The sequence below is a fragment of the Littorina saxatilis genome, unplaced genomic scaffold, assembly GCF_037325665.1.
Source record: "Littorina saxatilis isolate snail1 unplaced genomic scaffold, US_GU_Lsax_2.0 scaffold_1229, whole genome shotgun sequence".
Lineage (NCBI taxonomy): Eukaryota > Metazoa > Mollusca > Gastropoda > Littorinimorpha > Littorinidae > Littorina > Littorina saxatilis.
Window position 1 is genome coordinate 1 of NW_027129646.1, and position 25,721 is coordinate 25,721.

General features: G+C 43.9%; 1 protein-coding gene across 1 annotated transcript; it reads right to left on the reverse strand.

The window, feature by feature from the left end:
- Positions 1 to 967: 967 nt before the first annotated feature.
- On the reverse strand, positions 968 to 15,541 carry LOC138957872 (tetratricopeptide repeat protein 28-like; the record flags this gene model as incomplete). Its single annotated transcript, XM_070328912.1, is given in 2 exon segments — positions 968 to 1,372; positions 15,092 to 15,541. Coding segments are annotated over 2 exon segments (447 nt in total), but the record flags the coding sequence as incomplete, so codon positions are not given.
- Positions 15,542 to 25,721: the final 10,180 nt, after the last annotated feature.

A 25,721-nucleotide genomic window follows, 5' to 3' on the forward strand; every position in this document is an offset into this window, starting at 1 on the left:
GGGAATGTACGTTCTGGGTTACTGATTCCGACAGACCCGGCATTGGTTCAAAACAACCTTACTTTACTATATTTTTTTTTTGTATGGATTTATGCAGTATTTTTCTGATTTTGTCGCATGTTTCATTTTAGTAAAAGTTTAGTCCAGAAGCCTATTTTGCGTTAATATTTAGGGTCTGTCGGAATCGGTGAGCCAGAACGTACATTCCCCCTTTCTCTCAGGAAAGAATTCCAGGCGCAGGTGAATTGTAGTGGGGGGGGGGGGGGGGGGGGATTAGATGATTGCTAATCATTTGACGCATTCTGTGAGAATTTCTCACTCATTGTCGATCCTGATCCTGATCCTGAACGCGATACGGTTTGACTCAGAATTAAGGATACGGCGATGAGGCGACAACAGAATAATAAACTCGCAAGAAAATCAAACAGGACAAAGCAATAAAAAAAAAAACACCCACCATTGTTCAGTAGCAAGAGACGTATAGGGACAGCTCCAGGACACAGCAGGATTAACGTAGATAGTCACACACTGACAAAGACACTCAGTCTGTTTGTACATGTAGTAAATTATGTACAAGCAACCTATCCCTGGCACGAAATCAACATTGACGACAAAAAAACAACTACCAGAGACATACAACACAACAATACAATGTAGCAACACCAAAGACGATCTTGTAGACAATATCAAACAGCAACTATTTTCAGATATACACACGGAAAGACAGACGGACAAACATACGACAGATAGACAGACAGACAGACAGACAGATACGCACACGTGTACATAGAGTCTCAAATTCAGACACAGTGACACCGTGACACAAACATGCCCAGGCTGTGCCAGACACGGACACATTCACACTCCCCAGACAGAGTAACCACAAAAACAACAACAACAACAACACACACAGACACACACACACACACACACACACACACACACACACACACACCACACCACCCACCTTGGCCCACTTAGGGTTGAGGTCTCGAGCAGCACGAGCATCCTGCACGCTGTCAGCAAAGCGGGACAGCTTGAAGAGCGCGGCAGAGCGGTTGGTGTACAGGATGTGGTTGGAGGGGTCAAGGGCGATGGCTTGACCGTACGCCTGCACGGCCCTCCTGAAGTCCCCTCCACTCACCGCCTCGCTCGCCTGCCTCACTTTCTGCAGGAACGCCGCCTGGCCCCCAGGGCTGCTCGTGCTGCCAAGCGCGTCATCGTCCGGCGTGACGTCAGCGGCTGATGACGTAGAAGCGATGGGGACGCTGGAGACGGAGCCGTGGCTGGAGGCGGTTGCTGAGATGGGGGCGGTGGAGGGGGTAGTGGTGGTGGAGGTGGAGGAGGCGGTACGCTGGGAACGATTGCCGCTCTGTGAAAGGAAAAGGAGAAGTGTGGGGTGAGTTTTGTGTTTGAAACAATATCGCGACAGTAGAACAACGTGACAATGCAAATAACTTCCACATGATGAAACAATGGGAAGGTGTCACACGACACACGTGCGACAAAGTTATGGGAGGCAATCTTCAAGAAGCACGTCCCTTTGGTATTGTACATTTTGTGTTGGAATCTGTGCAAACGCAGAGAGAGCCATCCATAAAAAGTGAAAAGTCTGGAACATCGACATCAGCACAGATCGGTCAGTGGAATGAGAGCATCCTCCACCTGGACACATACCAACCATCAAGCGACCGCCTGCTTCCTGTGCATTTGGAAATGTATCGTTTACACGAGAATCGAGGTACATGTATCGTGTACAGTGGAATGTAACTCGGCTCTGGACCACCTGCCTACAATATTGATGAATCATTTGATGTGTCTCAATTTTGTCCATGTAGGCTATGTATCTCTTGTGCGTGAATATAGTTGATCCATTCGCTGACTTAGATTAAAAAGAAGAACAACAAGAATAACAGCAACAACAGCAACAGCAACAACAACAACAACAACAACAACAACAACAACAACCACAACAACCACAACCACAACCACCACAACAACAACAAAAACAACCACAACCACAACAACAACCACAACAACAACCACCACCACAACAACAACAACAGCAACAGCAACAACAACCACAAACACAACGTGATAACAACTACAACAACAACCACAACAACAACAACAACAACCACAACAACAGCAACAGCAACAACAACAACAACAACAACAACAACAAATCAATGTTACCGACAATTTCTGATAATTAACTCTATTTTAAATCATCACCATAATGAGGACACTTATCATGTTTTGCCGGCTCGTATTCTGATATGTATCAACATCGTTATATAGTCATTCTTGTTGAGATTCTTGTTGATAAGCCCGAGGTTAGCTATTTCCCTTTGTTGTCTCCACTGATGCTATCTGACGGAAGGGAATGGAGGTCTCCAAGGTAATGAGTGTCCAGTCAACCGTGAAAACGCTTTTGACGTGGGTAAAGCAGAACGTGTCAGTATGTGTAACCTGTTGACTTTTCAATGCGGGTTTTCTCTAACTAGCTTCAAAAAGAAAGTGGAAGAAGGAAAAACGGAAACGTAGAAGAGATACTGGGAGGTGTTTGTGTGTGTGTGTGAATATGTGTGTGAGAGAGAGAGAGATAGAGAGAGATAGAGAGAGAGAGATAGCGAGAGAGAGAGAGAGAGAGAGAGAGAGAGAGAGAGAGAGAGAGAGAGAGAGAGAGACTTAGACTTAGAACATTTTATTTACATAAAGGGTAGACATTTTAGGCCATAGGCTTAATCTTACAATGTGCCCTTTACATTCACACAAACACATATTCACGCGTGCGCCCGACTAGAATCATAGAAACATCAAACATACAGTAATAATAAATGAGAAAAGTAGTAGAAAATACATGAATGGAACATCAATAAAGCAATTACAGAATGGAACATTAATTACGCAATCACACTTGCGCACCCACACGCAGACGCACAAGGAGGAACAGAGATAGAGAGATAGATAGAGAGAGAGAGAGATAGCGAGAGAGAGAGATAGAGAGAGAGAGATAGAGAGAGATAGAAAGAGAGAGAGAGATAGAGAGAGAGAGAGAGAGAGAGAGAGAGAGAGAGAGAGAGAGCACCCCCTCCCATCACCCGCACGCACGTGTAACCAGACACAAAATAATCGTTCCAATGTGTTCAAAGTTCAAACACAGATGGTGCATTTATCATTACTCGAAGTGCAATAATATACTCAAATAGCATTAACATTTTCCCTTCAGAATACAAAACTCCGTATGAACTATGATACATAACTTGTAGCATAGCAGACTAAAAAGAAAGCGTCGACGACGACAACGACGACGACAACAACAGCAGTAGCACCACCACCACCACCACAAACAACAACATTAACAACAACTACAAGCGTACAAGACAGGTTGTGATTGATCAAGTCGAAAATAGTCATGTTTCAAGGCGTGACAAGGACAATTGACATCCGTTGCAACTAAAGAAATACAAATTAATGGCGTGTGAATGTGCACCTTCACTGTATTATATTTCCCGCCGCTTTTTTTTTCACGACACACTCTTTCCTGATCCCGAGTAATTAGGAATGGTCACCTTCCAGTTTTCACCCGTGACCGACAACATATTATGATTGCTTAAAATAAGCATTATATGCTTGAGTTTGTAATCATCCATGCATTGTTCTTGTCATGATTAAAATTGAATAAAGTTTTGTTTAAACCAAAACATTGCGGTGACCAGGTACAAAAAGTTGATTGGGCGGCCCCCAGTTCCGGTCAGTTAAGCACGTTGAGTGGCGACAGGCGCTAGCGCTGTGTGTCCGTAACGGCGGATTAACCAGAGTCAAACCGACAGTGTGCTAACAAGACTGGACTCTTGTATTCTTATTCTTATTCTTATTCTTCCGTTAGGGCGGGGACGTAGCTCAGTTGGTAGCGCGCTGGCTTTGTAGCCAGTTGGTCGCTATCAGCGTGGGTTCGATCCCCACACACAGACAACTTTGTGCAGACTCTCTTCGGTATCCGAACACCCCCGTGTGCACACATGCGCACAAAAAAACTCCCAAGTTCACAGCGAAAGTCTCAGGGCTTGGAAAACACAAAAACATGTATGCATCATCTCTCGTCTCTGATTATCATGATCGTATTTCGATACTTTGACGAGACAAACCCAATGCTGGTGTGTCGAAGAATACAGCCACAGCGGGCTTTTTCGAGTCAAAATATCACACCATAATTATCTTCAACGTATTATCAATACCTGTCCCAATATAGACCAGTTGGTCACTCTTCTGTTGGTGGGCTGGCCTTTGGCTTAAGTGGTGATTTTACGGGGTGAAGTCATTTGGGTTTTGGAACAAATTGCGTTGAAAGCGCGTGTATAGAGCTGATTTTTGATTTTGTTCGCGCATGCACATGCGTGTGTGCGCAGATAACAAGTCGCAGTAGACAGAAAGGCAGAAACAGACAGACACACAGACAGACACACAGACAGACAGACAGACAGACAAACACACAGACAGACAGACAGACAAACACACAGACAGACAGACAGACAAACAGACAGACAGACACACACACACACAGACAGACAGACAGACAGACAGACAGACAAACACACAGACAGACAGACAGACAAACAGACAGACAGACAGACAGCTACAGTTCACAGAGACACTGACATAGTCACACAGACGGGCAAGCGGGAGGGGGAGGGTGGAGCTTTTTTGGGGGGGGGGGGGGGGGTAGATGGTTGTGTACAGAAGTTTTCTGATTTATTTTTGAAAATGTAAATCTGTAAGAACCACGGAGAGGCACCCGAAGGTCAACACACATTGTTTGTATTTTGTCTCTTGGCGTACAATGTAGCTGCAACACATCACACCATCCAACAGTCTGGGAGGGTTTTGTCGCCGAAAATATCACAAAGAAAGCATCTTAGTATGTTGTTAAAAACAGAACACACTATTTCAAAAATGTAAAAACACATTTTTTGAAGGATCGTCACAAACTTTACCAAAGAGTTCAGTCAATGGGAACACCTGGTGTTAAATAACTCATTAAGAATTAACGACAGGTAATTCGGCTGCTTTGATGTGACAACTACTCATACAATGCCACAGAACACTACCAGAGCGGACACAAAAATGCGGCACGCACACCGGAGCCATTCTTCTTCACCCAAGTCACTCTGCAGGGTGAGACGGAGTGTAATCCCTTTATCTGTGAAACGTTTAGCTCATTCCACCGCCCCACTCCACTGCACACACAAACACGACACAAAACAACAGCCCTAAAGTCCCGTGTTCACAGACCTAGGCACCATGCAGTAAACTCTAGGTCACTTTTGTTTTTGCTGACCAGTGGTTCCAGCGGCAGCTGACCAGTTGTTAACGCAGAGGACAATGTCGGACACGGGTCAATATTGTTTCTGTCATTGTGCATTGAGCGCTGGTGCAGGAAGACAGCTAATTGAATCAGTGTCGGACAGACCGGACAGGAACAAGAGGACCTTGCTAAACTGACCTCCCCGTTGGTGTTAGTGACTGTGAATGGTGTCAGTGACTGCCTGTGTGGTGGAAGTGACTGTCTGTGTGGTGTTAGTGACTGTCTGTTTGTAGAAACAACCCGACAAATGTTGAAAGAGAATTATAAAGCCTTTTGTAAAATCTACTGCACGAAAGAATATCCCGTGTTAAAATAGTTATATTGACGTACATTTGACAGCCTGCGTAACTCTGTTGAAAGAACGATTCGTGTTAAAAAGGGTTTAAATTAACCTGAATTAGTCTGAATTTGAAAGCCTTTGTACAATTTCTGTTAGAAAGCACTGTTAAGTGTTTAAAGAGTTAAATGAACGAGAATACAAACGCCTTTCAAAAGTCTGCTGCATGAAAGAATGGTTTGTGCTGAAAAAGTTAAACGAACGTACATGTATCAATCAATCAATAATGAGGCTTATATCGCGCGTATTCCGTGGGTACAGTTCTAAGCGCAGGGATTTTTTTTATATTTCTATTTTTTATTTCATGCAATTTATATCGCGCACATATTCAAGGCGCAGGGATTTATTTATGCCGTGTGAGATGGAATTTTTTTTACACAATACATCACGCATTCACATCGGCCAGCAGATCGCAGCCATTTCGGCGCATATATCCTACTTTTCACGGCCTATTATTCCAAGTCACACGGGTATTTTGGTGGACATTTTTATCTATGCCAATACAATTTTGCCAGGAAAGACCCTTTTGTCAATCGTGGGATCTTTAACGTGCACACCCCAATGTAGTGTACACGAAGGGACCTCGGTTTTTCGTCTCATCCGAAAGACTAGCACTTGAACCCACCACCTAGGTTAGGAAAGGGGGGAGAAAATTGCTAACGCCCTGACCCAGGGTCGAACTCGAAACCTCTCGCTTCCGAGTTACCACTCGGCCACCCAGTCCTCCATGTATGTGAAAGCATGCTGTGTAACTTAGTCTGTAACTCTGCCGAAGAGTTTAACATCAACCTGGACTGGAAAGTGTTCGTACGTTTTCTGAAATGGTGTTCTGCGCTAAAAGAATGAAACTATTTGATAAATTGCAAACATTTTAAAGGCTGTTGACAACTAAAGTATATTCAGTGTGGTTTATGCGACTGTTCGCATGCGCTGTGGTTATGAGCGTCAGTGACTGTGATATAGATCTATATATGATGCTTATTGCTTAAATGCTCATGTTATAAGTTAATCTTAGTAGTGAACTTATGTTTGATTATGCTTAATGATCGTATGTCTGTCTTAATGATCGTATGTCTGTCTTAATGATCGTATGTCTGTCTTAATGATCGTATGTCTGTCTTAATGATCGTATGTCTGTCTTAATGATCGTATGTCTGTCTTAATGATCGTATGTCTGTCTTAATGATCGTATGTCTGTCTTAATGATCGTATGTCTGTCTTAATGATCGTATGTCTGTCTTAATGATCGTATGTCTGTCTTAATGATCGTATGTCTGTCTTATTATAAATGCGATGTGGTGCCAAAAGACACATTTCCATGTTTGTGTCAAATGAAAATGGACAGTAAAGTTTTCTTATCTTATCTTATCTTAAACAGTCAAACTCAGTTATTTAATCATCTTGGGAAGTGAAAGAACGTTTCGTGATGAAAGAATCAGTTAAAATCTCTTAAATTTGAAATCCTGTAAAAGTCTGCTGAAAGCAAGAGAATTCAACAGTCTTGCGGAGTCTGCTGGTATTACCGACTTTGTTAAACCCGAGGTATAAACCATTTGCTATCAATTTTATAACTCATCTTTCTTCTTCTTGGCGGGGATATAGCTCAGTTGGTAGCGCGCTGGATTTGTATTCAGTTGGCCGCTGTCAGCGTGAGTTCGATCCCAGGTTCGGCGGAAATGTATTTCACAGAGTCAACTTTGTGTGCAGACTCTCTTCGGTGTCCGAAGCCTCCCCCGTGTACACTACATTGGGTGTGCACGTTAAAGATCCCACGATTGACAAAAGGGTTTTTCCTGGCAAAATTGCTTAGGCACAGTTAATAATTGTCTACCTATACCCGTGTGACTTGGAATAATAGGCCGTGAAAGGTAAATATGCGCCGAAATGGCTGCAATCTACTGGCCGTATAAAATTTCATCTCACACGGCATCACTGCAGAGCGCCTAGAACTGTACCCACGGAATATGCGCGATATAAGACTCATTGATTGATTGATTGATTCTTCAGCGCTCGACGGTTGTGTCCTTATAATCTTAGGCCTGCTGATTGTATCAACTCGCAGGTTCGGCGCGGGTCTTCCACAGTTGCCCAAAGTTTTGTGTCGGGGGTTGTCCTCTCTGGCCAAAGTTTTGTGTCGGGGGTTGTCCTCTCTGGCCAAAGTTTTGTGTCGGGGGTTGTCCTCTCTGGCCAAAGTTTTGTGTCGGGGGTTGTCCTCTCTGGCCACGTTTAAAACTCATCAATTGATCTCGTTACTAAATTAGTGATTGTTGTCGTGTGTGCAAAATATGGTCATTTTAGTTTTGCAATTACAATTAATGATGGATCTTGTGTCATCAAGTGAACATTTCTATGCTGGCAATACACCAGTGATCTCCTCAAAATAATTCCAAATACGTCCCCCAACGATCATAACTCTGAACGACTGCCCCGCTTATTACAGTAAGACCTACCTAGCTGCCCCACTGATTACAGTAAGACCTGCCTAGCTGCCCCGCTTATTACAGTAAGACCTACCTAGCTGCCCCACTGATTACAGTAAGACCTGCCTAGCTGCCCCGCTTATTACAGTAAGACCTGCCTAGCTGCCCCACTGATTACAGTAAGACCTGCCTAGCTGCCCCACTGATTACAGTAAGACCTGCCTAGCTGCCCCACTGATTACAGTAAGACCTGCCTAGCTGCCCCACTGATTACAGTAAGACCTACCTAGCTGCCCCACTGATTACAGTAAGACCTACCTAGCTGCCCCGCTTATTACAGTAAGACCTACCTAGCTGCCCCACTGATTACAGTAAGACCTGCCTAGCTGCCCCGCTTATTACAGTAAGACCTGCCTAGCTGCCCCGCTTATTACAGTAAGACCTGCCTAGCTGCCCCGCTTATTACAGTAAGACCTGCCTAGCTGCCCCACTGATTACAGTAAGACCTGCCTAGCTGCCCCACTGATTACAGTAAGACCTGCCTAGCTGCCCCGCTTATTACAGTAAGACCTGCCTAGCTGCCCCACTGATTACAGTAAGACCTGCCTAGCTGCCCCGCTTATTACAGTAAGACCTGCCTAGCTGCCCCACTGATTACAGTAAGACCTGCCTAGCTGCCCCACTGATTACAGTAAGACCTGCCTAGCTGCCCCACTGATTACAGTAAGACCTGCCTAGCTGCCCCACTGATTACAGTAAGACCTGCCTAGCTGCCCCACTGATTACAGTAAGACCTACCTAGCTGCCCCACTGATTACAGTAAGACCTACCTAGCTGCCCCGCTTATTACAGTAAGACCTACCTAGCTGCCCCACTGATTACAGTAAGACCTGCCTAGCTGCCCCGCTTATTACAGTAAGACCTGCCTAGCTGCCCCACTGATTACAGTAAGACCTACCTAGCTGCCCCACTAATTACAGTAAGACCTACCTAGCTGCCCCACTGATTACAGTAAGACCTGCCTAGCTGCCCCACTGATTACAGTAAGACCTGCCTAGCTGCCCCACTGATTACAGTAAGACCTGCCTAGCTGCCCCACTGATTACAGTAAGACCTGCCTGACTACTTCTCTTCTTGACGGAGACACAGGCCGGGCGTGCCGGGCATGCAACGGGCAGGCGTTTTATGGTCATACCACTTTGGGCTGATCATAGTGCCTAGCATGCAACGGGCAGGCGTTTTATGGTCATACCACTTTGGGCTGATCATAGTGCCTAGCATGCAACGGGCAGGCGTTTTATGGTCATACCACTTTGGGCTGATCATAGTGCCTAGCATGCAACGGGCAGGCGTTTTATGGTCATACCACTTTGGGCTGATCATAGTGTCTAGCATGCAACGGGCAGGCGTTTTATGGTCATACCACTCTGGGCTGATCATAGTGCCTAGCATGCAACGGGCAGGCGTTTTATGGTCATACCACTTTGGGCTGATCATAGTGCCTAGCATGCAACGGGCAGGCGTTTTATGGTCATACCACTCTGGGCTGATCATAGTGCCTAGCATGCAACGGGCAGGCGTTTTATGGTCATACCACTTTGGGCTGATCATAGTGTCTAGCATGCAACGGGCAGGCGTTTTATGGTCATACCACTCTGGGCTGATCATAGTGCCTAGCATGCAACGGGCAGGCGTTTTATGGTCATACCACTTTGGGCTGATCATAGTGCCTAGCATGCAACGGGCAGGCGTTTTATGGTCATACCACTTTGGGCTGATCATAGTGCCTAGCATGCAACGGGCAGGCGTTTTATGGTCATACCACTCTGGGCTGATCATAGTGCCTAGCATGCAACGGGCAGGCGTTTTATGGTCATACCACTTTGGGCTGATCATAGTGCCTAGCATGCAACGGGCAGGCGTTTTATGGTCATACCACTTTGGGCTGATCATAGTGTCTAGCATGCAACGGGCAGGCGTTTTATGGTCATACCACTCTGGGCTGATCATAGTGCCTAGCATGCAACGGGCAGGCGTTTTATGGTCATACCACTTTGGGCTGATCATAGTGCCTAGCATGCAACGGGCAGGCGTTTTATGGTCATACCACTTTGGGCTGATCATAGTGCCTAGCATGCAACGGGCAGGCGTTTTATGGTCATACCACTTTGGGCTGATCATAGTGCCTAGCATGCAACGGGCAGGCATTTTATGGTCATACCACTTTGGGCTGGCTGATCATAGTGCCTAGCATGCAACGGGCAGGCGTTTTATGGTCATACCACTTTGGGCTGATCATAGTGCCTAGCATGCAGCGGGCAGGCATTTTATGGTCATACCACTTTGGGCTGATCATAGTGCCTAGCATGCAACGGGCAGGCGTTTTATGGTCATACCACTTTGGGCTGATCATAGTGCCTAGCATGCAACGGGCAGGCGTTTTATGGTCATACCACTTTGGGCTGATCATAGTGCCTAGCATGCAACGGGCAGGCGTTTTATGGTCATAACACTCTGGGCTGGCTGATCATAGTGCCTAGCATGCAACGGGCAGGCACTTTATGGTCATACCACTTTGGGCTGGCTGATCATAGTGCCTAGCATGCAACGGGCAGGCGTTTTATGGTCATAACACTCTGGGCTGATCCCCCGGTCAAACAGGGGCGTGCTATATGAGGTGACAGTAATTTGCTGAGGAAACAGCACCAGGCCAGGCACCATGTGTGGCACGGTTTGTGCACAGAGAACGAGACAACAGGGGCCAGTATGACCTCCAACAACACTAACACAATAGTTAACACGACAACAATGCCACCATGATAGTTAACACTAGAACCACACGAACAGTAGCTGCCCACATTGTTCCTATCATACACAATATGGCGTCACCACTGTGAAATAATCCAGCTTTGAGGGGCTTCACTAAAGCGTTAATAAGCAACATCAGTGACTGCAATCATTGCACAATGAAACTGCAGAAAGAGTAAAACTAAGCAGAACCTAATATTGTTACGGAGCTCTATCTATTCAAAGCTAAGCAGAACCTAATATTGTTACGGAGCTCTATGTATTCATAGGTAAGCAGAACCTAATATTGTTACGGAGCTCTATCTATTCAAAGCTAAGCAGAACCTAATATTGTTACGGAGCTCTATCTATTCAAAGCTAAGCAGAACCTAATATTGTTACGGAGCTCTATCTATTCAAAGCTAAGCAGAACCTAATATTGTTACGGAGCTCTATGTATTCATAGGTAAGACAGTAAGTCAAGACCCAGTAACTGTAATGTAGGTTTGCTTCAGTGATGTTCTTTTTTGTAAAAGGATGTTATCCCCGAGTACGCAGTAGGAGGGTCCAGCAGACTTTAATTGTGTGTGTGTGTGTGTGTGCATCTGTCTGTCTGTCTGTCTCGACTTAACAGCTTATTGCTGGGAAACTACTGGGCGCAGTTCGTTCAAAAGTTGATACACTAACTTGATAATAGGTCCGATTGATCGTATTAAAACTTCATAATGTTACCTGGGACCTAAATGCCCCAAAAAACACAAAAGTTCTTGACGGTTGGACGAATTCAATCGGAGCGACAGCCAGCCATTGAGCTCATAGAACAGCCGAACGCGTGCGTCATGAAAAGCATGCGTATCGCATGCGAGACAATTAATTTTGCGAGCCAGCCAGCGGGTGGGGATTAATTTGGTCTCGGCAAAGAAACTACAGTGCAGGTTTGGTTTCGGTGAGACTGAAAGAGAGACAGAGAGCACGAGAGAGAGAGCGACAGGGACACTGTGTCAGTGATTCAAGGTGGTGGCTTGGTGGCCAAAGGGATCCGGGTTCGATTCCCGGCATGGGCGGTCTATTTTTTTTTAATTCTTGTTTACTATTGTTTATTATGAACGTTTTAATGTTTTATTTTACTCAAATAATTTTTTTAATTGTGTAAAATAAAATTTTTTTAATTTTTTTTTTAAATCCACGTGCACAAGACAAAAACTTTCATACTGGGGGAGCGAGCCAGTCTGAAGAGTACTCGGGTCCAGCGCCAGCGTTTCTTATCCCCGAGTACGCAGTACTGGGGTCCAGCAGACTTTAATTGTGTGTCTGTCTGTCTCGACTTAACAGCTTATTGCTGGGAAACTACTGGGCGCAGTTCGTTCAAAAGTTGATACACTAACTTGATAATAGGTCCGATTGATCGTATTAAAACTTCATAATGTTACCTGGGACCTAAATGCCATATAAATCACAAAATCCACTCTTAACGGCGGGCGCAATTCGCGGTGGGATAGAACAGCCGTTCGGCTAATCCGCCAGCCAGCCACAGCGACACCAGGCTTATTGCGTGCGTGCGTGCGTGCGTGCGTGCGTGTACCACTGTGCGCGAGGAGTATAGGCATTTGAGTTCACTGGCGAATGATAGAATTGGTTTGTTTTGTTTGTTTGTTTGCTTAACGCCCAGCCGACCACGAAGGGCCATATCAGGGCGGTGCTGCTTTGACATTTAACGTGCGCCACACACAAGACAGAAGTCGCAGCACAGGCTTCATGTCTCACCCAGTCACATTATTCTGACACCGGACCAACCAGTCCTAGCACAAACCCCATAATGCCAGACGCCAGGCGGAGCAGCCACTAGATTGCCAATTTTAAAGTCTTAGGTATGACCCGGCCGGGGTTCGAACCCACGACCTCCCGATCACGGGGCGGACGCCTTACCACTAGGCCAACCGTGCCGGTATCGGAGGTGTTACATTTTTACAAAAGGTATGAATTTCAGAAAACAGTATTTGAAAAGAGAGGGACACTATCAGTTAAACTGGCGGGGGGGGGGGGGGGGGGGGTGGAGGAGGTCTTAACTTAACTAACAGTAACACATGTATGCATTGTGATACCTATAAGCCAACAGTTTACCAAAGCGATTTCTTTTTACATGTGGCGTGTAAGACATAAGACTTTATTTCAACCATGTGCAGTACACTAGGGACATGTTTTGGCCAGAGTACAATCAATCAATCCATACACGCCCTTCCAAACATCGCTTGCAATCTCAGTCACACACACGCTCACGCACGCCCGCATACATTCCCCACACAAAACCCACAACAGCACACACGCGCAAGCATGCTCCTCCTTAACAAAACGTGTTTAACCATCAATTGTACATATATGCGTAAGATAAACAGTATAGAAGTATCAGTAAGAATTATATATGTATCAGACATCAGTTATGACGACAATAACTAAAATCACAAATCCTTAATAATTTTAAAACCAAAACATTTATTACAATACTACACTGGGTAGGTGAACTTTAAGAAATAAGGTATTTAAAGGCTTGACGGCTGTGTCTCACAAAAAAATACCAGGACATAAACCTTGAGTGTACTTGGGTAGAAACGAATACAGTCGGACAGAGACCACACAAGAGTGCAATCAACAACTGAAATCATTGAGGAATATTTAATGACAGAAACACCGCATGCATACATTTGGATAAAAGCGAAAAGAGAGCACTTGACATGTTCCTGTTAAACAAAGCTGTGCATATGACGGCACACAGTTGACCGCATTCAGTACCAAAGAATAATTATCGTGTTTGAGCCCTTACTATCTCTCGATCTTGTTGTTTGTGTGTGTGTGTGTGTGTGTGTGTGTGTGTGTGTGTGTGTGTGTTGTGTGTGTATGTGTTGTGTGTGTGTGTGTGTGTGTTGTGTGTGTGTGTGTGTTTGTGTGTGTGTGTTTGTGAATGTAAAGTTCTGTGTTTGTGTATACGTACAGGGGCGGACGAGGGGGGGGGGGGGGGGGGGTTCTGGGGTTTCCGGAACACCCCCCCCCCCCCTGCCAAAAAATTGAGTTTCAATTTTTGGAGTATTAACCAGTGACAAAATCTGCTGCCTGAAACTGGTAATGATCATCCTCAGAATGCACCAGATTGCACCATTTTGCATCCTTTGTTTCAAAATTATCCGGGGGGGCATGCCCCCGGACCCCCCTAGCAAGCTGGGCGATTCGCGCTGTCGGCTCGGCGCTTCGCGCCTTCACACCCATATCTTCACAATATACTTTTGGAACCCCCCCCCCCCCCATTAAATGAACTGATCCGCCCCTGACGTGTGTGTGTGTGTATGTAAGTGTGTACATGTACGTGTGTTTGTGTACACGTGTGTGTATCCTCAGTGTGTACTATGTCAGTGTGTATGTTTGGCACTGGCAGTGTGTGTCACTGTGTGGGTGTGTGTTTGTACTGACCTCGTGTGTTTGTACTGACCTCGTGTGTTTGTACTGACCTCGTGTGTGTGTGTGTGTGTGTGTGTGTGTGTGTGTGTGTGTGTGTGTGTGTGTGTGTGTTTGTACTGACCTCGTGTGTGTGTGTTCTGTTGCTGTTGTCGTTCCCACGCCAACAAATACTCCGCGAATGCTTTCCCCTCCACGAAAGCTTTTTTTATCTAATGAACCTACCCACCCATGATTTCATACACAGAGCTAGAGTGAAGCACAAAAACAGCGGCGTGTATTTCGATTAGTACGGCCCTCTCTCTGTAGTGCAACCCAATGCATTCACGTTTTCAACAAGTGGCGAGAGAAACGAAACGATGTGTGTGGTGTACAGTGTAAACACAAGTTGCGCAAGGGAGAGATGGCGAAGAAGACAAAAATCGAGACAGAAAAAGAGAGCGACTTAGCCAAACATGGTTCCCGATCGCTGTACCGGCCAAGGACATTCCAGACCGATCAGACAAAAAATGTAAACAAAGGCTGACTCATGGCTTTGCCATTTCAATTCAATATCTTAATTTCGTTCAGCTCAAAACCTATCGCTGACTTCTTCTTTAAGATAACCAGAGACAGATCCTACAGGTGAGCGAGGAAGTGTCGGGGGGGAGAACAGGTAGCAGTGTGCCCCCAAATCGATTTGTCGCGAGGGTAGGAGGCCGTGTCAGTTTGGAATGTCAACCCCGATACACTCACCTTGCTGGCAGACGATCGCTTGGCAAAGCCGAATTTCTCCATCCCCCTGCTAGGTACTCCACTGAAACACGGCTCCTACAGTCACCATAACACGCAGTCACAATATCCCAGGTAGGTAAACACACAATCCGAGTTGAACACAACACAGCAAAGTGTCAAAATGTCGTCCTCTCCCTCTCAGAGTTAGCGCACTCCGCTACTGGGCGCCATGTTTCTGACTTCACGCTTGATCGCGTAGTGACAGCAGCACACCTTGTCTCACACACGTAGCACGCCAATCAAGTCATACCGGACCGTAAAACAATCCTCAAAGGTCCTCCACACTTATGTCCCACGGCTACTGCTCGCTTCAAACGGCCATATTTACACCGAGTGTCTCCCTGACCCCGCGAGCTACAGGCAGTGTCGCAGGTAAATTGAGCGGTAGCGAGACGCCTGTACAGGTGTGGGGAGACGTCACACGCGGTTGTCTGCGCCTGGCTAACACACCGACCGTTACCTGTGCACGGCGACAAACGACACAGGTGGAAAGGGAGTTAACTCCTGTTTGTCTGCGGATTTGGGATGACGGAGCAGTTACCGGTGATGCGTGAGAGAGCGACTAACCGAGAGGAGCAATGCCGATGAGGTTTGTTGACCGGGTAGGGGGAGTGGCTAATCGGGTAGGGGGAGTGGCTAATCGGGTAGAATTATGAGGCGGTGACCGTACTGTTTAGGCTAGGTCGACAGTGACTAATGGCTCTCTAAACAAGCTTTGAAGGGGGTGTTTTCAAACACTGATGGATAAACAGGATATCGGTGCGTGATATTTTGTTTCCCTGATCCACACATGAATTTCAGGTAAACTGATCAGACATCGATGTATAGTATTTTCTTTCTTTATCTATTATGTTCATTTTTTTAAAACTTATTTGTTAATTTATTGATCTATTTATGCATATTGATTGTGGTCAGTGTGTATGTGTGTGTGTGTGTGTGTGTGTGTGTGTATGTGTGTGTGTGTGTATGTGTGTGTATGTGTGTGTATGTGTGTGTGTGTATGTGTGTGTATGTGTGTGTTTGTGTGTGTGTATGTGTGTGTGTGTGTATGCCGTGTGTGTGTGTGTGTTTATGTGTGTGTGTGTGTGTATGTGTGTGTGTGTGTATGTGTGTGTGTATGTGTGTGTGTTCATGCTATACAATGACACCCAGCCCTCATCCCTTCCCAAACAAAACAAATATAAAACAAAATCAACACCCGTACAACAAAAGACAAGAAGAAGGAACAAACAACAACAAAATGCCCTAAGCAACAAACAACAACAAAATGCCCTTAGCAACAAACAACAACAAAATGCCCTTAGCAAAACAAACAACAACAAAATGCCCTAAGCAACAAACAACAACAAAATGCCCTAAGCAACAAACAACAACAAAATGCCCTTAGCAACAAACAACAACAAAATGCCCTAAGCAACAAACAACAACGAAATGCCCTAAGCAAAACAAACAACAACAAAATGCCCTAAGTAACAAACAACAACAAAATGCCCTAAGCAACAAACAACAACAAAATGCCCTAAGCAACAAACAACAACACAATACCCTAAGCAAAACAAACAACAACACAATACCCTAAGCAACAAACAACAACACAATACCCTAAGCAAAACAAACAACAACACAATACCCTAAGCAACAAACAACAACACAATACCCTAAGCAAAACAAACAACAACACAATACCCTAAGCAACAAACAACAACACAATACCCTAAGCAAAACAAACAACAACAAAATGCCCTGAGCAACAAACAACAACACAATACCCTAAGCAACAAACAACAACACAATACCCTAAGCAACAAACAACAACACAATACCCTAAGCAAAACAAACAACAACACAATACCCTAAGCAACAAACAACAACACAATACCCTAAGCAACAAACAACAACACAATACCCTAAGCAAAACAAACAACAACACAATACCCTAAGCAACAAACAACAACACAATACCCTAAGCAAAACAAACAACAACACAATACCCTAAGCAACAAACAACAACACAATACCCTAAGCAAAACAAACAACAACACAATACCCTAAGCAACAAACAACAACACAATACCCTAAGCAAAACAAACAACAACAAAATGCCCTGAGCAACAAACAACAACACAATACCCTAAGCAACAAACAACAACACAATACCCTAAGCAAAACAAACAACAACAAAATGCCCTGAGCAACAAACAACAACACAATACCCTAAGCAACAAACAACAACAAAATGCCCTAAGCAAAACAAACAACAACACAATACCCTAAGCAACGAACAACAACACAATGCCCTAAGCAACAAACAACAACAAAATGCCCTAAGCAAAACAAACAACAACACAATACCCTAAGCAACAAACAACAACAAAATGCCCTAAGCAACAAACAACAACAAAATGCCCTTAGCAACAAACAACAACAAAATGCCCTTAGCAACAAACAACAACAAAATGCCCTAAGCAACAAACAACAACAAAATGCCCTAAGCAACAAACAACAACAAAATGCCCTTAGCAACAAACAACAACAAAATGCCCTAAGCAACAAACAACAACGAAATGCCCTAAGCAAAACAAACAACAACAAAATGCCCTAAGTAACAAACAACAACAAAATGCCCTAAGCAACAAACAACAACAAAATGCCCTAAGCAACAAACAACAACAAAATGCCCTAAGCAACAAACAACAACAAAATGCCCTAAGCAAAACAAACAACAACAAAATGCCCTAAGTAACAAACAACAACAAAATGCCCTAAGCAACAAACAACAACAAAATGCCCTAAGCAACAAACAACAACAAAATGCCCTAAGCAAAACAAACAACAACACAATACCCTAAGCAACAAACCAACAAAAAAACCAAACAACAAAACAACAACCCGAACACCCTCACGTAAAATGTTTTAAAAACACCCTCACGTAAAATGTTTTAAATTGTTTTGACTGTGTGCATGGCAGGTCAACTCAGTGTACAAACACAAAAAACAAGGTCGCGTGAAGCAGTATAAACACATTCAGTCAATCTTTCAGCCTGGGCTACAAGATCAACACTCAAAACTCGGGATCAATCATCACCAAGACTTCATGAAACTCAATAACTCAGATAATTCATTGTTTGGGCCAACTGACCCGTCACATCAAGACTGTTGTGTTTCTTGTCTGCATGGATGTGTGTTGATACGTATGCATTCATACACACATGCTTGAAACTGGAGTAGGTTCGAAACACGGATCTTTACTGTCCAAGCTGTCCAGACCAAAGGGGAAGCACTCTCCCAACACAGTCACGTTGTACACAACATATTTGTGACGTAGTACACAATACAATAGTGACATAGTACACAATATAACAAAGACTACATATTATGTAGTGAGGCTTGGCGAGCCAAAACCCGAAGACATAGATTTCTTAGGACATGATAAGGAACACAATGCAATCAATTTAAAAGTCTGTTATTGGAGTTATTTGAAATTATAATCACACTTTTTAAAATAAAAATGAATAAAGGAATAAAATAATGTTTAAACCTCAAAGCTGAAATATAATCCGATAGTCTAGTTGGTCTGATGAAAGTCTCAACCCATTTGATTGAGAGAACAAAATGGGGTCGTTTCAGTGCCGCCTCAACTTTTGCTAAAATAAGTATTTTTCAAAACATGAAATAAAGGGTGGGGTAATCATTTGGGAGAATGTGTATGTAAAGTTGCATGAACATCTGTTCAGTAGTGTTCTGTCTATCACTAATCACACACACACATACACACACACACACACACACACACACACACACACACACACACACACACACACACACACACACACTCACACACACACACGCACACACATACACACACTCACACCCACACACACCCACACACACACCCACATACACACACACACACACACTCACACCCACCCACACACACATACGTAGCCCAGACACATGCTCTACATATGGTAGACTGCTCATAAGATTCCACGCGCGCATTAAATAGGGGCCTACAACCCACACGACGTTGACACAAGGGAGCTAACAGCGTTAAAGTGTGATGCCGGGTAAATAGGACACTGATAGTCTCCCCTGTCCCGTTAGCCTCCTAATGGCACTTTATGACAGGCCGAACGACTGGCGGGGAGGGGGGGGGGGGGGGGTGGGGGGTTGGGGGGATTGATCGGGTTCCTTAAACTGATTACCGTCTTCTGCCACCAATCATCTACCATACACCAACCCACTCACGTCGCGCAGCCGGTGTCCCCTCAGGATTTGTTCCCCATGGCAAGTATTCCGCTTCAGTTGAACTGAGTAACCTTTTTTTCTGTTTAATTAAGTTAGTTTTATTCTTTTTTCTGCCTGCGTGTGTTTAAAGTTTTATAATCGGCTAAGCCTGTGCTGTATAATGCACACGTTTTACAAATGGAGTCTCTAACGCGCGTACGTATGCACAGGAGGATGTCTCGATACTGACACATGAGCGTCTTCCAACTTTCATCTTCCAAACCAGGCGTTAGTAGAACATTTTTAAGTCCGTTTAAAAAAAAAAGCTCAGTTCAGCTCAGATTTGTTCCTGGTAAACAAGCCAACATCTTTGCCAAATTTCGGTTCTTTTACTGAACACACACATATCGATTAACACAAAAGTTACCAGCTCTTTTTACGAATCCGAGTACAGACTTAATTTAAAAAAAAAAATGTTTTGGTAATGCTGGCGAAGAGGAAAAGTTAAAACTATGTTTCGTGTTGATGTATTCATGTTGCTGTTTTGTGGTGAGTACATTCTTATTGTTATCTTGTTCTAGTTCCTCCCACCTCTAGGTCCTTGTTCCATTTTTAATGTTTAGTTCGCTCTATACAGTAATATCAAAGCTTTTGTCGTAACCGCTTTGTATTGTGGCCGAATAGTGAATTGACGGGAGACCAGAATACCAGAAGCACCGCCAAGCGGTCGATAAAGGGAACAATAATTGTTTCTTGTTTCAAGGGAGGCAACTCGACTTCCTTGATCTAATTTGTGCCCCTTGTGATTGTGTTTGCACTCTCAGGACCGCGTAAAGGAGAAGAAGCACGCCTTGCTGTAATCCGATTCAACTTTTTTAAAAATTTAAGTGGAGAGGTCGGGCCGCAAAGTTTGAGTTTAAGTTGCGCAAAAAAGCGTCCTTATCGTCCCTGTGTATGTCCCCAGAAAACCTGTTTCTTTGCTTTCTTCTGTCTTTTTGTTTTTCTTTTGTGTCTTCTTTGTCCATTCTCCTTCCTTGAAACAGGTCAAGGTCGGTGAAAACACTCGTGTCACTGGCATCGTCCTCTTCGTCGTCAGCAACATCCAGAGTCATTGAACAATTTGGAACAAACTGAGTGCGACAAGACGCAATTATAAGTGTTAAATGTGTGTGTGTGTGTGTGTGTGTGTGTGTGTGTGTGTGTGTGTGTGTGTGTGTGTGTGTGTGTGTGTGTGTGTGCACGAGTGTGTGTGTGTCCCTCCGAAAGCGGCGTATGGCTGCCTAAATGGCGTGGTAAAAACGGTCATACACGTAAAATTCCTCTCGTGCAAACACACGAGTGTACGTGGGAGTTTGAGTGTTGTGTGTGTGTGTGTGTTGTGTGTGTGTGTGTCTGTGTGTGTGTGTGTGTGTGTGTGTGTGTGTGTGTATGTGTTTGTGTACGCGAGTGTGTGTGTGTGTGTGTGTGTGTGTGTGTGTGTGTGTGTGTGTGTGTGTGTATGTGTTTGTGTACGCGAGTGTGTGTGTGTGTGTATGTGTGTGTGTGTGTGTGTGTGTGTGTGTGTGTGTGTGTGTGTGTGTGTCAGATAGGAGCAATCCAGTCCCTATTGCAGCTGCTAACAGTCAGCATATTAGAAATAACTGATAATAAGTCCAAGAGAACTCTGATGTTCCTTGCCTTCAACCCCACGCATGTGTCTGTCCTTTACATTTCACTGAAATCAACTGCCGCACTTTTAAAACTCTATTCTTACACTCTATTTCTCAACAAACAGTTTCTCTTTCCATTTGCCGAAAAGGAACTCTTTTCTTTAGAGGAACGTAATGACAGCTATTTTTACTTTTCTTCGCCATTCCGGAAACTGGATCCGCACTTCTCTCCCTTTATCCCCAGTACCCTCCCTTGCAATCGTCAATAATCCGGGTTGCTTCCCTTGCCATCCGCCAATTGGCACTGATCACATGCCCGGATGAAGACGGCTTTTGCTTTGTTACCATCACCAGAGAGGGAGCCTCGCTTTCGTTCCTCGTTTCGTGCTGCCATCTGATGTTTTTCTGTGTCAGAGCAAACGCTCATATAATGCCCCAACGAAGCGAGCCATGATGAGGGACTGTGATCTTTAACTGACTTTTTTGACTTTCATAAGAGAAGGGACACTAAGCTTTACAGCATCTGGTTAGAAGGGTAGCACCGCCTTCATTTTAAGCTAGTTCCATTCCGATATAATTTAATATAATTTATCCTCGTTATTTCATTTCCCAGCGAACCAAAGACTAATATAAACAATGCGGTGTTTGACACAAAGACTAATATAAACAATGCGGTGTTTGACACAAAGACTAATATAAACAATGCGGTGTTTGACACAAAGACTAATATAAACAATGCGGTGTTTGACACAAAGACTAATATAAACAATGCGGTGTTTGACACAAAGTAAGGGGTGGAGGTTTGTTGAATACTGTGTGTTTACAAAGTAGGTTACGGTACATCTCACATCTTTCTTTCACCTCCGTGGGTGCAGCAAACAACATTTATGGAACATTTTCACACAGCCAATGTTTCCATGGGAAATGGCTGCAGTGTTTATGGCCCCTCGTTTAACCCTCCATGCCATCAGCATACCCCCCCCCCCCCCACCCCCCCCAAACCCATTAAAGCTATTGGAGAAAGTGTGGCCATGATCGCAATCAGAGGTGGCAGAGTTATGCCTCGACGTTTGACGACAGAAGAACAGATTGCGTCGTCATCTCATGCTCGCGTTGCTATGGAAACCAAGCGTTTTGCCAACCACGTGACCTGCAATTTGCAATTCAAAGGGAGCACTCGAAAATGAATAGCTGGCACTGTTTTCAATCTGGTGAGACTTTACTTCCGGCTTTTGTCCCAATCCACACCACAATGAACGGCTGGCAATTTTTAGTGATAATGTGATAATGTATATAAACATCTAGGGCTGTTTTTTCAGTATTGTTGATAGCAGGTTCTGTTTGATTAAGGGTATTCAGCTGGTATTTCCTTGTTTTCACTACCTATTTTATTCATGTTTTTATTATTTAGTTAGTGGAAGAATCTTTTGTAATGTATGTTTGATGGTGTATGCTTTTAATTAAGCGTTGCTGACTATGAATGTAGATGTAAATGCTTGTATGACTGTGTTTTAATTTTAAATGTGTCAAGCGCAAAGAGCATAATTGTAAAGTTATGATGTTGCGCTATATAAATGCTCATTTATTATTTATTATTATTATGGCATTGGTTTCAATCTGGTGACACTTTACTTCCGGCTTTTTTCCCAATCCATGCCACAATTAAATGAAATAACACGGGAAATATTATGCTTTAAATTGGATGCGAAATTTGTTGCAATTTTTTAATTGGTACCTGACGTTATTGTCAGGTCGATTTGGGGGGTACCCTGACGTCGGCGGTGGTCACGTGATACCTACAACAGAAATCTTTGATCCGAAAAGTGTGCCAGATAGCCCAGTAAAGGGCCTTTAATGGCATATAAAGTTTGTGAATGAAATGACACGGCAATGAATGTTTTAGTTAGGGTACGAAAATGGGTGCAATATTTTGTTTGCTCAATTTATATGACGGTGTGGTAATCCCTTCCATAAGCTTATATATATATATATATCGATTGAACACTGGATTTCCCTTCTTTGAGCCAAGTGACGTCAGAGGCCGACAAAAGTTCATATTTAGGCGGCCCAGGGCCGGATCTGGGGGGGGGGGGGGGGTTCCTGGGGTTCCGGACCCCCCCCCCCCCCCCCTGGCCATCCAATGTACCTCTCAGAGAAGAAAAAAGGTGGACTTTGGACCCCTGCCTTCAGTTGGAACCCCCCCCCCCCCCCCCCCCTCAAACGAACTTGGTCCGGCCCTGCGGCCAGCCGAGACTACAAAATAGTGCGTGTTTGTGTGCGTTCAATCAGAAAAACGAAAAGGAATTCTAACCAGAATCGATCGAGACATAAATGTTATTTGTATTTTTGACCCAAATATGACATTTTACACAGATCTCGACAGTCATTGTTCAATAACGGTTAATAGATGACGGTGTGTTAATCCCTTCAATATAAATTGTCGTTAAATATGATCTCCTCCCTGTTGGAAGCATGTAAACAACCACACATGCACCAGTCATCAGGATTTAAACACAATCCTCCCACTGGGATCACGGCAGAAGTTCGATCCTTCTCATGAGACGAAATGCTGATGTGTTCGTTTAGATTAGTTAGTTGACATGGGGGTCGTTCAGAAAGGTTTGCGTTTAGTCAGTTAGTTAGTGAGTTAGTAAAAAAAAATACAAGTCGCGTAAGGCGAAATTACTGCATTTAGTCAAGCTGTGGAACTCACAGAATGAAACTGAACGTAGTCCGCCGCTAGTGCAAAAGGCAGTGAAAGTGACGAGCCTGTTTGGCGCGGCAGCGGTTGCGCTGTGCTTCATAGCACGCTTTACTGTACCTCTCTTCGTTTTAACTTTCTGAGCGTGTTTTTAATCCAAACATATCATATCTATATGTTTTTGGAATCAGGAACCGACAAGGAATAAGATGAAATAGTTTTTGAAACGATTTCGGAAAATTTAGTTTTAATCATAAGTTTTATATTTTTAATTTTCAGAGCTTGTTTTTAATCCGAAAATAACATATCTATATATTTTTGGAATTAGAAAATGATGAAGAATAAGATAAACGTAAATTTGGATCGTTTAAAAATTTTTTTTTTTTTTTTTTACAATTTTCAGATTTTTAATGACCAAAGTCAGTAATTAATTTTTAAGCCACCAAGCTGAAATGCAATACCGAAGTCCGGCCTTCGTCGAAGATTGCTTGGTTAAAATTTCAATCATTTTGATGAAAAATGAGGGTATGACGTCATCGAAAAAAATAAAAAAATATCCGGGGATATCATTCCCAGGAACTCTCATGTCAAATTTGATAAAGATCGGTCCAGTAGTTTGGTCTGAATCGCTCTACACACACACAGAGACAGACACACACACACACACACACGTACACACACACACACACACACACACACACACACACACACACACACACACACATACACCACAACCCTCGTCTCGATTCCCCCCTCTACGTTAAAACATTTAGTCAAAGCTTGACTAAATGTAAAAAGAGAAAAAAAAGAGAAAAACTTTTTTTTTAAATTAGTAAGTTCGTTCGTTCGTTCGTCCGTTAGTTAGTTGAAACAGCCTGACCCTGGTCCTGCCTGTAATTGCTGTATTCACGTCACGGATTTCTTTTGATGCTGTTTGTGTTCGTCCTTTGAGAAAGCCCAAGAGGGGAAAACTGGAGGCTTTAAATCGGGTGACTGTGGCTACGGCTCAATTGCAAACATCCTTCTATTGAGGCAATCCCCAAATTTGGATTTCACGGTTTGAAAGAGCAAAAACGTCAGACCATTTGACATGCAAACGTGGCACTTTGTGGACCAATCACGCATCAACTGAAGTCAATATGCTCACCAAGTACAGAATAATTCGGTTGACAGACTATCAATTTTGATTTTTTGGGGGGGTGGGAGGCGGGGGTCACCCTGTAGGTCTAAAGAAACAGAGGCTAAAATCTGACTCCATTTACCTAGACGAGAGAAGCAGTAGTCATTATGCAGCTTAGGCTTTGCGTGTGTGTGTTGACGTGTGCAATGAAGGATACTGTTGGATTAAAACAAATAATCTTCCGTATTCCATACGGTCCCGTTAAGCCTAATAGGTTGGGGGAACATAGCAAACCAGCAACCTGTACTTTCGTAAGTTCACAAACCTCATGTATTTGGGGTTTAACTTTTATGTATAACGATGACGGTCCCCGATAGCCTAATACTTTGAGTGGACATTAGGCATCAACAACCTATACTTTCATAAGTTCACGAACCTACTGTCTTTTGGGGTTTAAAATTAATGTACAACTATTACCCCCCCCCCCCCCTCCCCCTCCCCCTCCCTGCATCTGATGGTTCCCGATCGCAGTTCACGCCTAAAACGTAACCTTTGAATTTAGAGTAAGAAACTGTTCTTCCGAAAAGGCTTGGATCGACGAAGAGATGCTGGCCACTGCTGTCCACCATCATTTTCAAGTCACAACGGTAGTCATTGGACGTTCAGTCTTTAACAATGGAAGGATATCACCAGTAATGGTAGCCGTCGGACTTTCAAAGTCTTTAACAATGGAAGGATATCATCTATAATGGTAGCCGTCAGACTTTCACAGTCTTTAACAATGGAAGGATATCACCTGTAATGGTAGCCGTCGGACTTTCACAGTCTTTAACAATGGAAGGATATCATCTATAATGGTAACCGTCAGACTTTCACAGTCTTTAACAATGGAAG